This window comes from Melanerpes formicivorus, unplaced genomic scaffold, assembly GCF_026170545.1.
Source record: "Melanerpes formicivorus ecotype bairdi unplaced genomic scaffold, bMelFor1.0.p_v2 SCAF_4, whole genome shotgun sequence".
NCBI lineage: Eukaryota > Metazoa > Chordata > Aves > Piciformes > Picidae > Melanerpes > Melanerpes formicivorus.
In genome coordinates, this window is record NW_027142356.1 from 7,679,536 (window position 1) to 7,695,902 (window position 16,367).

The following is a 16,367-nucleotide window of genomic DNA, read 5'->3' on the forward strand; positions in this document are numbered from 1 at the left end:
CCCTCCTGTTCTATCACTAATTACCTGTGAGAAGAGACCAGCACCAGCATCTCCACAACATCCTTTCAGGTTCCTTTTTCAAACTAAACAGCCCCAGCTCCTTCAGCCACTCTTCATAAAATTTATTCTCCCAGGATGCTGGCACCAGCCTGCTCTGCCACCAGCAAATGTGATCTGGACAGCCTCTCCACTCCTTTCTTGCCTAAATACTGAGCCACCCTGAGAGGAAAGCAGCCTTTGAAAGGATCTATGGCCTACTTTGTTCCACTCATAAATATACATTACCTACAGCAACGACTATGGGGAAAACCTCCCAACACTCAGATTCAGCTCAGACAGTCTCCTTGAATGTTTTTCTTCAGGCGAGGAGACTCAGCGGCAAGATCCCCGTGTGAGAATTGCATCTCTTGGAAGCGTGGAAGGAAGGAAATGGCAGAGCCAGGCACACAGCGTGTTTCAACCACCGCTCCCTGCCCTAGAGCTGTGCCAAGTCCCACAGCACAAGACACTGAGAGGACTTGCTGCTTCCCCAGGGGATAAGGCACCAGTCAGGCACCCATCCATCGTGACACACGCGCATACCGGCTGGCACAGGAGAGCTCTGCGTGGGGGCAGCCAGGCATCCAGCTCCTGGTGTCTTTCCACCCAGCCACAGGCCCAGGGGAGGGACATGCTGGCACTGGACAAGGTGTGAGGCAGTGCACCAAGCTGCTGTTCCCCTCAGCTGCCAAAAGCCCCATCTGCCCACCGACGCCAGGTTGCTGCTCACCGTGCACGTTATCAGGCGCTAACAGATGTCCCTAATAACAAGCTTATTATTGGACTTAGCAGATAAAAAGGGACATGTACGCCTGGTCACAAGCTCGGTGGTGAGTTTGCTTCCACAGCCCACCTTAAAATCTCTCTCACCCCACCTGAAGTTACAGGCCTGTCTCCCTTCACACCAAGGATGAGATTTAACATTTATTTTAAAAGTCAGCTTTATTTGCTCCGAGAGGACTGGCATCTGCATGCCAGCAGTTAGTTTTTTCACTCACACTGCACATCTCTCAGGCCATATTTGAGACAAACCAGATTTAGAACACACCAGATTAGGAAACTCATTTGACTTTCTCTGCCGCCAGTTCCACTAAGTGAAAAGTAAACCTCTGCCACAGGACACTGCAAATAGAAATTCAGAAAATGCACTCCTGAGGCGGGGTCGTGTTTTGAAAACCCAGCTCCTCTCAAATAGCTTACTCAGAGGTAACCTCAGGACATTTCAGTGGGGCTAGGTGGGGAGTAAAGGATTGGTGCCCATGGTGGTGAGAGACCTGCTGCTGTAGGGCCAGATCCTGCCACTTGGACTCAGCATCAGCAGCAAGCAGTAGCTCCCCAAATAAATCAATAGGATTAGGCTGAGGAGTAATGTGTTTCTCCACAGGAGAAAGAACGAGCAAATGTGTCCCTCATTTACATTCAGTGCACACCACTGTTTATTTTTTTTCCACTTTATATAGGAGATTAAATTTGGGGAATAAGTAAACTATTTCACCTTTTTGATCTGAAAAAAATGCATAACACCATTGGGGAAAACAGATGGCAAACAGATCCGAAATCATAAGGAATCCAGACTAATGCTGTCAAAAGAAAACAGCTCGGTCCCAGGGAATGTTAGCGGCACAGCCTCTCCTCGTGCCAGTGAGCACCTCCAGCTCAGAGCAGCCACGCTCCCTTTCGGCCGAGCGGCTGACACGGCTCCACCATCGGCCTTGAAATGCCCTCAGGGCAGCTCAGGAGGCGAAGGACGGCTTGCACCGAGGCTGGCAGGCAAAAGCATCGCCTCGGGATACAGCCAGAACCCTGGAAAGGAGCAAATCTCTCCCCCTTCCCTCCCGGGCTGGGACTAATTGGCTGCGGTTGCCTTCCAGCACGCTCCCTCCCCTGTGCCCGCACAGCTCTTCTGGCCAGCAAGCCGTGGGACAGAGCCAAGTCTCCACCTCTGCCGTCCTGCTTGCTCCCAACGGGGGCAGGCGGCTTGGCCGCCGGCTTCCCTGTGCCTGGCACCCCCGCGCACGGGGCTGGCAGCACCAGGCAAACCGGGGTCGGGAACTCCTCCTGCCGTCTGCTGCCCTGCAGCCACGTTCCAGCTGGCCGCGCTCCGGCCTCCGGCGGGCACTACCAACAGCTTTCTGGCAAAGGCAGCAGAGAAGACATCAGAGGTTTGGAGTTCCAGGTTAGGGGTCTCTCCTATCTCACCGCCAAAGGGATTCACATTTCTTTCCCTATTTCTACATCCCTCTTGAACAGTCCTTGCAATTCCTGCGGTTTTTCAGCTATTCCTGTACCTGCAGATAAAGCTGCTAAGCTTGCTAGAGTGCCTGTTCAGCTTAAGCTTATGTGACCATTTTGCTTTTTCTTTTTTTAATGAATTATTTGCATTCCAGTGGCATCTAAATGCCTCAGGCAAGATGAGGGATTGTTTCTGTTGGTCTGCTGGCCTGACCTCTTAAACAGGAGATTTGGCCTGTCTCCTTTTTGAGGGACATGGAAGGGCTCATACATGCCCTAACACTGTGCCACTTCAGAGCCAAGACTGATGCTAAGTGGGTCAGAAAAGCTGTCACTCAGTGCTCTCATACTGGCTGTGGGAATTAGCATCAAATAGCCCAATGGTCTATTTGCATAAAGCTGAAACCTGTGTTACAAAGAAAAGTTCTACACATATATTCTTTGGTGCAGGTTTGTTGCCCCCACACAACACAAAACTCAAGACCCTACAATGCAAAAGACACTAAAATTAAATACCCACGTCACTGCCCAGCTTCTACTTCCTCCCAAGACCTGCCTGGTTCCTTCTCCTGCTCTCTGTCAGACATTATCAACTAGAAGCGTGCCTGCCTTCTGCTGTGGATGCACCACGTGCACACACCTCCCCCTCTATCTCTCACACACACTGCCATTCACCTTCTCTCTAATCAAATCTCTGTGTAGACCATCCATCAGTCCCTATCGTTTATCCTTCCCACACACACAAGCTCACAAAACAGAATTATTCTTGTTAACATTCATTCTGTTAATGAGAAATCCCTGCTGGTTCATCATCTAGTGGTATAAGTCTTTGCACTCAGGCTGACATCTCTATCATCCTCCAAACTGCTGCTCTGGGGTACAGTAATCTCTTATGGACTGGTCTCCAAGCAGAGAGGAGGCACATTTCTCAGGACCAAACCAATGTACATTTAAATCTCTTTCCCCTATAGCTGCTGGGGCTTCAGCATCTTTTTCTCCTGCACAGAACCTAAAATCAGCTATGATGCCTCATTGGTTAGCCAACTACTTCTGTCCTTTGGGATTTTTCTTATACTGTTGATACAACAGCCAGTGAAAAATAGAGCTTGGCCTCTGCTTGGTTGGTTCTTTTTCTGCAAAACTTGGGTGGGGGTTGGGTAGAAATCACTTAAACACAGCACTCAGCTACCTGGGCTGCAGGAGGACTTTCAGTCAATGCCCAGGATTTGTTACAGGTGCCAGCTTGTCTCTCTCAAAACCAGTGAGCACCATGTATTGTTCCATTAGATGCAAGGAGAGAAGCATCAATGCAAACTCTTACACAGCAGGTCATCACAATTCCTGACTGGAGGGGGAAACATTAGAAGATGGTAAATGTCTCTGAACTTGATTCATTCTCTGAAATGTCTTCTGAAATGTTCAGAGATGACAATGTAGACCCATCTCAGTGATTATTTTCGTGACACCGTCACCTCCACTGGACTTTGACCCCACATTTATTTTACATCACCTTCCAAGCAACCAGCCAGCTGTGATCTCTGCCTCCCAGAGCCCAGATGAACTGGTGATTTAGAGGGAACAGGTTTTAAATCATTACTAAGCTTCTATCACAGAGTCCTTTCCCACCCACTCCCTGGTGGATAGCTATTCAAACCCACAATCCTTCCAAATACATTCTCTCCTATTTTGCTTACTCCAAAAAACAGTGGCCTCTATTTGACTGACAAGGCTCATTTTGGGGATCACATCTTTAACAATATATATTCCCTGCCTCTCCTTTTCCATTTCTGACCTCTTTAACTGCACCACAATAATCCCACTTTGCCTTCCTTGTACCTTCTATACAGATGGCTAGAGCTCTTCAGCTCTTTCAAGCCAACCTGTAACTGCAAAGGTTGCTGCATCCCCTTTACATCCCTATCTAGCAGCTGGGATGTGCAGAAGGATGGATGTCACTGAACCACAGTTGTTTGGGAATATTTCTTTTACAAATTCTTTGTGTCAACACAGTGCAAGCTGACATGCTGTCAGCATGCTCCAGCTTTGGGTGGCCAGCAACAGAACGAGAGGACACAGTCTCAAGCTGTGCCAGGGGAGGTTTAGACTGGATGTTAGGAAGAAGTTCTTCATACAAAGAGTGATTGGCCATTGGAATGGGCTGCCCAGGGAGGTGGTGGAGTCACCATCACTGGAGGTGTTTAGGAACAGACTGGATGGGATGCCTGTTGCCATGGTTTAGTTGATTAGATAGTGTTGGATGATAGGTTGGACTCAATGATCTCAAAGGTCTCTTCCAACCTGGTCTATTCTATTCTATTCTATTCTATTCTATTCTATTCTATTCTATTCTATTCTATTCTATTCCATTCCATTCCATTCCATTCCATTCCATTCCATTCCATTCCATTCCATTCCCTAGAACACACAGTACACACCACTGAAGAAGCCTTCATGGCCAAGGAGTCCTCATGCAACAAATCCTCATTTTCAGCATTTCATCTGCAAGAATCCCCTCCCTCTTTCACATTTGTCAGCGTGTTTGTGTGTATTCATCACTTCCTTAGATCCCAGCTTGTTCAGATCACAGAGCTCCTCCTGTAAGACACACTCATCCCAATACCCAGATTCTCTTAATAAATTCTAGTTCATTTAAAGAATTAATTAAATTGTATTTTCTTATCAGTAAGGGCACATGGAAAGCCCTGCACACCCTCTTCAAGGTCCCCTTCAGCTGCATGAAGTCTTGGCCTTCCCAAAAAGAAGCATGGGAAGATGGTTACTGGTGACCTTTTCACCTGCCTCACCTGAATTACTAATAGCAAACCTGCTCATAGCAGCAGCCCATATTCCACCCTTTTCCCACCAGGGGAGACCTCACTGATATCTTCAGCACTACCATTGTACCCTTCCTGACAGCAGATCGCCTCCAGTGCTCTGTTGCTCTGCCCCATGGTAACTGAGTCACTCCTATAGAGAAGCAGGCACTCACTCACCAACTTTCAACCACTTTTGTGTCCTTGTCTGCTCGAGCACTCTGCAGCTCTTCCTTCCTTCTCCTCCTCTGTCCTTAAGTATATCCATCCTGAACTCCCTAGGATTTTCCATCACTTTGCAGTGTTGACTTCTTCCCTCCACCTTGATTTCTAATAATGCTTCTCTGCTTCGTGTAGACAATCTCTCTCATCACTGTACATATAACTCCTAGTCAAATGAAGTCTAATACCAGCTAATGGTGATTCTATACAGAAGTACAAGAGAGACCACGGCCAAAGCAGTCTGAAACTAAAAGGAATACTACTCTGACACAGCAGAGGTGCAAAGCTTTAAAATGTCACTTCAGACACTGAGAAAAAGGAAAATACTGAGAAGGGTGGGAAAAGAAACCCCTACGGTGAGTAAGGGAAGGGCATTTAATGAGTTTTCTTCCCAATAAGAAAGCAGTATTCAGCATGACCTGTGCTGCCCTTATTCTTTTTACATTCCCATCTCTCACTTGGCACTGGAGTGTCTGGTTAACTGGGAAGGAATGGAGGAACTCTGGAAAACTGAAAAGAAAAAGAAAAAAAAAATTCAACAGGCCTCACATACCTGGCCATGGATTTTTATAGTCTTAATTAAGAGGATGCCTAGGAGTTCCAGGGAGGATAAAATATTTCCCATAATGTCTGAGAGTAGAAGTTAACAAGCCTGCTGGGATCTTTTTAGCCCCTGCAGAGCTAAGGCTTCAACATTATTAAATGGCTGTCGCATCTGAAGTATGGTGCAACATAACACACAAGAAGCAGCGCAGGACGCGTAAATGGGGGGTGACTTTAGATTACATCACAGAATAAATCAGTTTCAGGACAGGTGTTTGCATGTGACTACACAAGATATGACAGTGGAAAACAATAAAGGTACCCAGAAGAAGAGAGAAGACAGGCACAGCAGGCTGGGCTCCCAAATAGCAAAGAAAGTGTCAAATGAAACCGCATGCTTCAAGACATTGTTGTTCAGTATGATCATTCAAAGCAGATGAGCTATCCAAACATATAGACACTACAGAAGGAGAGAAACACTTTCTTTGGGTGGTGGTACTCTTCAGAAGACATGGTATCTGCTGGCAATTTTTACACATGCAGTCCATGGCTCAGGAATTGTTTGAAACCGAGGCAAAACCCCAGAGATTCTGTTACAGTGACACGAGTTCCTTTCTTACTGCTAACTCACCTGGATACATTCCAAAACCTTATCCTAAAACCTTTCCCCACACAGTCAGCAGCCATTTCCCATTGCAACCAGCAATCAAAAGGACTATGCTGTATTTGATCAGACCTTCAGGTGTACATTCTAGGTTTGCCTGCTTAGAAACATTTCACCAAGCCTAACCCTCACAATACATGCATATTAAGAGTTGGAAAGCTACAGTTACAAGTTTTTAGAGTATTTGGGAAGGACCCGTTCTCAGTCATTGCTATGCCCTGAATGCATGAAAGAGCATACAGAAATTAATATTCCTCTTTTGTTTTGCTCTCTAGAGCACATTTCTTTTTAAAACCAAACAAGACATTGCTCTTCAAAAGGAACTGCTTCCTGACATCCTAATTCATTCTCCAAGCGAGTAAGGTCTTCCCTAATTTCAAAAAAGGTGTTAGGTGACTTGCATAGAAAGTGGCCTAAAAATCCAATAATATGAATACACACACAAACAAGCAAAAAAATTGAGACTCTTACCTACTGCTACCCACCCTGAATTAAAATGATATTCACATATCTACCAGCTTAAATGAGTCTATGTGAAAGAGGCATGGTGTGTACAGCCCACAATGTTTTGTACAAACGTACAATTGCTAAGATTCTCCCAAAGGGCTGTACCTGGCATAGGAGTCCAAGTCATAATGGTTTCTAATAGGAATGCATAGTCTAAAGTGATTTAGACTATCTGGGAAAAATAAAACAAAGTGGGGGGGGAAGGAAAAAAAATCACTTATTATGTTAATTACTGCTCAAAAAAACCAACCACAAACAAACAAAAATCCTGGCTTCATTCATCATCTTTCTCAAGACACATGCAACTTGTCCGACCTAAACAATACACAGAGATTTCATTCATGTCAGCTTGAAAAAAACAGACCAACCAACCAGCCATGACACTGAAATCCAAAGACTGGTGCAGCATCCTGACACCCCACCTGTATAGGCTGTATTAGCACTTAGAAAAAAGGGCAAAGAGCTATTCAATGCAGTCAAAATGTGGAACCCGCACAACCAGTTAACCTCTCTTACCACACAGCAAATTTCACTGGAAAGCAACTGTAGTTCAATGATTTAAAGCATGCAATTTCCAATGCAAGTAGAAAGCAGTGTTTGCATGAAAGAGGCTGTTATGCCCTTACTGGTGTACAATTTGCTGAATTCCTTGAAATTCTGTACAGTTCAGTACCAAATTCCACCACTGTGAGGTTTCCTTAGGCAGGAGGAACTGAATTTTCCCACCCCTTTAACAAACTATGCTATATCAAACAGTAACTTATACCATGTATATTCTAAATTGGACTCCAATGTTGTGGGGTTTGGGCACTTCCTTTGCTTTGTAAGTATCACAGGAGGAAAGGGAAACAGCAACATATGAAAGAGTAAAACAGATGATATCCAACTCCATTTCAAAGGTTATTCCTTGTGCTTGGTAATTTGCCAGAATCTGCTAGGCTCTCAACATCTTCCTCTACCCCTAGTCTCCCACCAACTACAATCCATTCCTGCCTTGCAAGGTGTGATCTTAATGCAGAAGGGCAAATAGCTTCAACAAGGTTTCCAAGTGGCAGAGGGCAGGTGCTGGTAAGCAAAGATGCTTGCAACTGCTCTGGTCTCTGCTGGAGGTGGCAGTAGGAGCCTGGCACCCTCTCTGCAGGCTCAGGCCTGGGAAAGGAAAAACAAGAGCACCCTGGCAGAGCGCAATGGGCAGTCATGTGGAGCCAAGAAAGAAGCCAGCAGTGAGGGCTGGTCAGAATTTTACAGCCAATAGCCAGCAGGAATTGCACTCAGGACAGACCATGGTTCTTGCTCCAGCTGTAAATGCCTGGGGACATGGACTGCTTTTTTGCCCACTTGCATGGTTTTTAACACATGGAGAGCCTCAGCCAGCTGGAGGGCTATGAGGCAGTGGCAAGGAGTAGAGAAACACTGCTATACAGCAACATTCCAGTGAACAACAGCAATGCAGACTACAAGGTGGTCTTTCTTTCCACCTTCCAGTTAGCCACTTGGATCCTGTTAGCTGCCTGCTCCTTATCAAGCTTTTCAGTTCCTCCTCCTGCTACTCAATTCCATCATGCCATTGCTTAACTTATGCATGTAATTTAAAGCTAGATAGACGGCAGGGAAATTGCTTCCTCTTGAGGCCCCTACTAATTGACCCCTATCCACAGAGCTCAGCAGTCTTCCCTTTACAGCACTCACAGGCGCTATCGCAGCACAGAGCGCAAGTTTGGAGGTTGCCAGTGCAGCCTCCCTCCCTCGTGGCAATGCCATATGGCGTTAAGATTTTTCAGAACTAGACACCGTTCCTGTTGAAATCAATCATCTCAACTCTGTCCTCGGAGAAGGCCAGCTCATGCTTCTCCTAGCTCAAAATGCAACCCAGCAAGGTGCCTCAGATTTGGCTGCTGGTATTGACTATTTCAGGTCAGTATGCAAATGTTTACTTTAATAGCGCACATATCAATTAGTGCAGCTGTTATGAATAAAGCAAGCGGCACCAGCTAGGATGACAGCATGCCCAAACAGCAGCTATTTCACACTTGGGCTGAACCTTTCAGACCCTGCCAATGTGAGCCAGCCCCTTCCTCTGCTTGAGTTTGCTGCCTCACTAATGAAGACGGGGAGGGAGACAACTAAGGCTAAGTCAGGACAGCCTGCTTCCAAGAGAGAGGGATGTAAAGTAATGTCAGGCTCCTAATCTTCATAACCTGCAGCGTAAGTTATGGGTGCATACACCAATCAGAGGAAAATAAGTACTCTCTACGGGTAAATAAAGATTATTACTCTTTAAACTGACTGTAAATCTGAATGAACACAGAATATACATATACAAGTAGGCAGCGTTGTGTTGTGACGTGAGTCTTATTTTTATAGATTTATTATTACCATACATAAAATTTCCTAGTAATAATAACATTCTATGAAAAATACTGGAGTTATCAGGACACTTTTAAAGTGGAAAGAGTACAAGAAAAAAAGTAGGAGAAAAATAACTCAAGCATTTAAAAAAAATGCTGGGAAGGAAGCATTCCATTAAAAATGCAAGGGTTAGGCACTGGATAGCACCCACATGAATCTGTCTTCAACTCCATGTACTAACCTTGAGAGTTATATCCTATGCCTTGATTGCACCAGTAGAGGAGGTTTAAAAGAAAAGGAGAGAAATGGTTTCCGTGGGATCAGCCAGTTTACTGTTTATTGTTATTATTCTCAGTTTTCATTTATTTAGCCTTTAAACACAGTTCCTCCCCCTGCCTTCAATCATCTCCACAACTTGCAGCCACAGTTGACACAATTCACAGATCTCACAAGCATCTAGTGGAACATGAGCCCCTCGATCCTTGTCACACTTCCATGGGATTATGCCTACCAAAGTGACGGGGGGGGTCACCCAAGCCGAGCTGTTGCTTCCCCAAGAGCACAGGCCAAGTGAGCCCCAGAAGCATACTCCGCTGGGCCTGCTCTCACCCACCACAGCCATCACCACTGCTGCAGTGCCCTCATGTAGGCCCTGTCACTCCCCGACACCCTGCCAGCTGGTGGCCTTTCAGCCAGAGCACGGCTGCGCCACATGTGCTTTAGGCAGGCCTGCTGTCACTCTTTATTAATTTAAATATGAAAAAACAAAGAGGAAAAGAATGAAGACATATGAAAAACAGACATAAAAGAAAGTTACTGAGATTGGATACTCTTCCTCTCTTGACAAACCACATTTTTGTAAAGAAATTAACCACATCCTGTGACAGAACTTTGTGATGGGTCACAGCCTGCAGAGAAGCAATGCCTTACTGACATCTCCACACCTGGAAAGGGAAACCTGCTTCTTTTGAGTCACAGTACCACAGCAGAGAAGCTTTTCTGTTTATGTATCTAGCAGAGCACAAACAGGAGAGGGAGAGCTGGGCAGAGAGAGTGTGAAGAAGTTAGGAGAGTGCACAGGTGGCTAATGACCCCATGTTTTTTACTAGTAACAGTGGTTAAACAACCTTAACAGGTGGCATTCTCATAACACAACTGAGCAGTTTTCAGAGTTGCCACAAATGCCTCTGTCAGGACCAAGGAACTTCTGGAAGTGTGCTCAGAGATGCACACAAACCCACAGGAAGATCTGATAACGTACAAATTCGTTTCTTCCAGAGATAGCTCACTTTCTGCAGAAATCAATAAGCCATCAGAACCTATCATTTATCACAAACATTAAATCCCAGCAGCGTCCTGGTCTGCAAGCCTAATGAGGGAACCTGGTGCACAAAGGCACCCCTGCTGCTAGGTGGTTGCATGGGGGGGGGGGGGGGGGGGGGGGGGAGGGAGGAGGGGAGGAATTCTCCACCTCACTGTTTCAGAGAAGTCTCTTTTAGGCTGTATTCAGCATTATGATCCATCATTAACCAACTGAGGTATCAAATATCTTCTTTGTGAACTTGCTATGAAATCAACAAAGACATATTATTGAGAAAACCCAATATAGTTTTTCATAGCTGGGAAGTCCACCCTATTGTTTGCATTAACGATGCCAGGTCAACATTCACTCATAGAAAAGAGCTATGAGGATGCAGAACTACAGAACAAACTTTCAGCAAAGACAGTTCACTCTTGCAGAGAAGATTTAATCAGTTGGTTTGATGAATCTAGTTAGGAATGAGTTAATAGTATCAGCCAAAGTTAAGGTAAATCCCCAGATGTTGCTTTTGTCCCATGGCAATATCAAGAGCAACAGCATTATGTCTATTTATTTAACCCAGATCAAACTACTAGGCTCTTGGTGTTGCTTCTTCCCTGGAATCCCTCATTCCACCTCTTCTTGGAGAGAACTGCAAGCTAAGAGTAGGGGTATAAACTGCTCTGCACACACACAGACAGAGGGAAGTTGCTATCTCTCACTTACTTGCTAATTTCTGTGACTACAAATCTTGATGCCACACAGCATACACTGCTCCTCTGTACTAAATCCATCACCCTCAACAGCTTCAGATGCATCTGATGTGCACACCTAACCAGCCACACAATTTTAATAATGACAAGGGACTGAGAATGATTCCTAGTCTTTCCTCTCACTTGTTTCCTTCACCTACCGGTACCAGCCATCTTCCTCCCGGTGTGTATTTTGGTCCCCATTGTGTTATACCCAATGCACTAACTGAAATGCCTGCGGCGTGGGGGTCTGCCTGTCTCTTGTACTTCTAGCAAACCCGAACACCTGTCCTCACAGCTTTGGGAAAGGCAACACATTGCCAGGTCTGAGGACACGTCCTAAAAATGAACAGTGCAGTCAGAGGTCAGTCATACCTGTGCTATTTTCCATTGTGTTTCGAACACCGTGAGTGGGTTATCTTGCAAAAATATTGCCAAAGAGATTACTTGGGCACGTCTCACCGACCACCGGGCTCTGCGGCCAGCTGTCCGTCTTGGACAAAGCGCTACCTGCCAACCTGGAGATGAACTCGCCATTACTTTTCCCCCAACTTCCGACGGCGGGGGCTAGGCGTTCAGCTAAAACTTTCCCCTTCCCACCTCCCCATCCCTTACACACCAACCCGCACCGCCACGATCACCATTAGAAAGAAATAAGGAAAAAGGACCCAGAGACAGCCAGCAGCAGTTTGACAGAAACAGCACGGCAGGTAACAACAGGCGAGCGGCGTCTCTGAATGGCCATGAGCTGGTGGGGCGGAGGCCGCTGCTCCCCACCCGGGCCCCAGGTCGGACAAGGCTGGGCGCAGCGGCCCGCGGCAGGGGCGCCCGCGGGGGCGGCTCTCGCTCCGCTCCGTCCCTCCTCGGCGGGGTCCAGCGACCGTGGCCAGGGCCCAGCTCGGTGCCGCGGGGGGCGGCGTTTCTCTTCCCTGCGGGGCGGAGGGGGGCGGGCGAACGGCGGCGCGCCAGCGCCGCTGAGAGTCGGGGAGGGAGCCTGGGGGGTGCGGGGGGGTGAGGGTAGAGGGGTGCGCCCGCGCCGGGGGGGCACCCTCAGAGCCTGAAGGAGGCCTCGGAAAAGGGATGCTGCATCTTGAAGCTAGACAAGAAGCACTGGAGGGGGGGAGGCAGGGGGTTGAGGAGGGACGGCGGGAGGCTGGGGAAAAAGAAATCATCTCCTCTGACCTCTAGCGAAGTGCCCGGTTTTTTCTTAAGCTCTTCACATTTCCTAAATTTGCAGATCTGGTGTCCCGTTTTGCGGTTCCTGCAACTGCTGCAGACTCCACAGTTGATGAGCCGCTTGCAGGGCACGCACACCCCGCAGCGTTTCCGCTTCTTCTTGGCGGGATTGCCCGCCCCGGCCCCGGCCCCGTTGCCGCCGGTGCCGCCGACCCCCCCTCCGCCGCCGCCGCCGCCTCCGCCACCGCCGCCGCCTCCACCGCCCCCCGCGCCGGCGGCGGCGCCTAGGGCGGAGGCGGGCGAGGCCGAGGCGTGGCTCTGCGGGCAGTCCGCCAGGTTGGCGATCTGGAAGGCGCTGTCTGTGACGGCGGCCGAGGCCGCGGCGGGGGAGTGCAGGGCGGTCATGACGATGACCCCGGGGGGCAGGGAGAGGCCGCCCAGCGCTGGGATGGCCGAGAAGGTGCCGACGCGCTCGGGGAGGTTCATGATCTCGGCTTCGGCGGCGCCGCACTTGAGCTTGTTCATGCACTCGCCGGCCAGCGGCCGGCAGTGCTCGGGGGAGAGGGTGGAGAGAAAGTTGCCGTTGGCCATGGGCAGGGCGGGCTGCTCGGCCGGCGGGCAGCCGGGCTTGCCCAGCCGCTGCGAGTCGCTCCGGTGATGCATGCCGCCCCTGCCGGCGTGCAGCGAGGAGGCGGCGGCGGCCGCCGCGGAGGCGGAGGCGGCGGAGGAGGGCTTCCTCGCGCCGCCCGCCGCGCCGCCGCCGCCGCCGCCGCTGCTGCCCCAGAGCATGGCGGTGGCAGCGGCGGCCGTGGCGGTGTCGCAGTTCCAGGGGGACATGCCGATGCGGGCGGCTGCGGCGGCGGCGGCGCTGGGGAAGATGGGGGTGGTGATACGGGCGATCTTGGCCGCCTGCGGGAAGGCACCGCCGTTGGTCTTGTAGAAGGTGGCGAACGACCGGTACCTTTCCATCTCCGAGTTGTAATCCACAAGGCTGTTGAGGGCCCCCTCGGGCAGGTGGCTGTCTTTGGGCAGCCCCGGAGCCTCGGGGTTGGGGCCGCTCTCCACGCACACGTTGGTGTTCATGATGGCCGAGAAGGGGGACAAGACCGGGGAAGGACGGGGCGGGAGGGGGGTTTGGGGGGCCAGGGGAAGAGAAATGGGACTGGGGTGGGGGGGCTCTTTTAATCCTCCTCTTCCTCCTCCTCCGGGCGCATTCCCGCGGTCCGTATCTGGCCGGGCAGCCGCTCTTCCTGCATCCTCACGGAAGCTGCCGCAGCTGAAACACAAAAAGTCATTTCCGAGGGGGTGCGCGCGCTCGGGGAGGGGCTGTAACCCCGGGTGGGCCGAGAGGGACACACAGCAGGGGGTTGGGGGACGGGGGTGGGAAAGCAGGAAGTTGGGGCGGCCCGGGCACGCTAAACCATTCCGAGGACAAGTCAGTGCCACCGCGGCGGGGGTTGGGGGGTACAGGGCACGGAGAACAGGAGCTGCCCACCTACCATCTTCAGTGGGGAAAATTAAAAAGCAAGGGGGTGGAAAAAGAGAAAAAATGAATAAAATAAAAAAGAGCCGGAGGCTGGCGGGGGGCGGGGAGGGGGTAGCCGCCAGCTGCCACGGTGTCCTTCTGCGCCCGGCGGTCATTAGCTGCCTGCCGGCACAGCTGGCTGCGCCGGGCGCTGGTCGCGCCGGCACTGGCCCCCTCGGCCCTCCCTGCCGCGGCTTGGGGGAGGGGGTGGGCTACCTTCGGGCCGCGGGGTAAAACGGGGCTAGGTTAGGGGAAAAAAAAATAAAATACTTAAGGCAGGCAATTTCACAGCTTGTGATCCCGGCGCCTGCAGCTGTACTAAAGACGGAGTATTTATCCCAACCTCTCGGGAGGATTCCCCGCCACCGCTGCGCAGGGAGGGCTGCGAGGCGGGGGGAAAACGAACACACACAGACACCGACCCGAGGATAACCCCTCGTCGGGCGCTGCTGGGGCAAGGGGGGTTTCGCAGAAGACAGAAGCTGAGAGGGCACATCGCCGTACCTGCTGAACTAGCCCTCGGCGAGGAAAGATGGCTATCTGCTTCGGAGGGAGGAAAGTTTAGGAGGGGGTAAAAACGCGGTGCTCGTTTTATTTCCCACCGCCACCTTCCATTGCCTCCGTCCTCCTCCGGAGGTGACAGGAGGGTATTTTAGTTTATGGCAATAAGGAAGGTACATGATGGCAGCCTACGCGAACTAAAGCAAAACATAAACATAACTTTAAAAGCTCTCAGTTTACGAACACTGCCTCTTTGTTTTCCAGATGCTCTACCTGAATAGTTTAGATATTTCCAGCATCTTTACTGATGCGGGGCTATCGATCAGGAACGTTCACTTGGGAGACACTCGTGGGGCTACGTCTAGTTTAGAGACTCCGGTATGTTTAGTTCAAAATGGTTATCAATTACGGTAATTACCATCATAATTAGATTAATGAACCGTTTGCAATCCAACCTACCGAGTGCAAAAACCTCGTCCTCTCCCGACGTCGTACACTAAAAAGCGGGCTTTATGTAAACAATCCAGATGAAGGGACCGTAAGTCTACAGAAGAAACCTCACCCTCGGCCGCGTTAGGGGCTGGCGGGCGACTTCCCTTCGTAAAAAAATCGACCCTAAGCCCGCGGGAGCCACCTCCGTGTTTCCACGTCAGGGAAAAACCCAGGCTCCATCTGCCTTCAGAGGTCTGGTGGCAATACAAAGGCTGCCCCGAAAGCTCTGGGCTAAGCGTCGTCTTGTGGAGGGATGCGAAGGATTTGCACACAGAATAAATAAAAAATAAAAAAAATCCAAACCCTCTGTCGGTTTCCAGAAAGGAAAACCTAGCCGCCTGTCCTCAATAACAACTACTCAATAAAACTAGTTTTGCCAGCCATGTGTAGGAAAGCCACGCATCTGGCGAGGAAAAAACGTTAGGGTTCAGCGTTTTATGCCAGAAGTCAAGTAACATACGCATTTTTGTGCCCTATTCCCTCCCCAGCGTTGAAGTGGCTTCTCTCCACAAAAGCTTCCCTCGTTGGCTACCTCCTCTCTCCCCGCAGCCCCTCTCGGGGTTTATTGCCACCAGCAGCGAGAAAATGATGGTGCCCACCAACCGGGTCATTATTGTTTAATCGATGCATCTCCGGAGCATGAAAAGGGTACCCGAGACGCAGTTATTGATTTTTCACACCCCACGTTCCCTCCCCCCCCCCCCCCCCGCCTTAACTATCGCCCTCATTTTCACGAATGAAATAAACAGAAATTGCTAGCCGAGCTTCGCGATTCCGTCCCTGCTGAAGCTAAATGTGACAGTACATGTTCAATATTGCATGTCTGCTCTGCCAAAGACAGAGATCAAAGGTCATATTTAACATTCAGGAGGAGGGGCGCGTGCAGATTAATTAATAAATTAATATAGCGGCGCCTTTTATTGCCCAAGTCTAGCATTAATCTACTTTTACGATCCCAGAGGACAAGGGGAAAAAAAACCAACCAAAACAAAACAAAAAAAACCACAACCCCAAAAAAAGCCACGAACAAACAAACAATAATTAAAAAAAAAATCGACAAGGGGAAGGAAAAAAAGAAAACCCACATCCCCCCAGGAAAAAAAAAAATCAACTCACGACGGAGAATGGGGGGAAAGGGGAGAAAAGCAAACCAGTCACTTACCAGGCTCTTTATTTGGGGGGGGGGGGCTTGAGCGTGCAGACGCTACCAGCCTGTCTGCCTTTAATTAGTTGCACATCAGTCCCTAACACA

General features: G+C 49.5%; 1 protein-coding gene across 7 annotated transcripts in view; it reads right to left on the reverse strand.

Annotated features, from left to right (window-relative positions):
- CXXC4 (CXXC finger protein 4) overlaps nucleotides 1-15,174 on the reverse strand; it is a 141,298-nt gene extending 126,124 nt beyond the window's left edge. For 5 of the 7 annotated variants that reach the window (XR_010987191.1, XR_010987190.1, XM_068136854.1 and 2 more), the window contains exon 1: nucleotides 12,604-13,722. Coding sequence is in view for 3 of the 7 variants with exons in the window: in XM_068136854.1 (XP_067992955.1) it covers nucleotides 12,604-13,680 (1,077 nt within the window). In the remaining 4 variants the exon portion in view is untranslated. Of the gene's footprint in view, nucleotides 1-11,796; nucleotides 13,874-15,082 lie in introns of those variants that run through there. The other 2 variants (XR_010987193.1, XR_010987192.1) reach the window with 2 other exon arrangements.
- Between the last annotated feature and the right edge of the window lie 1,193 nt (nucleotides 15,175-16,367).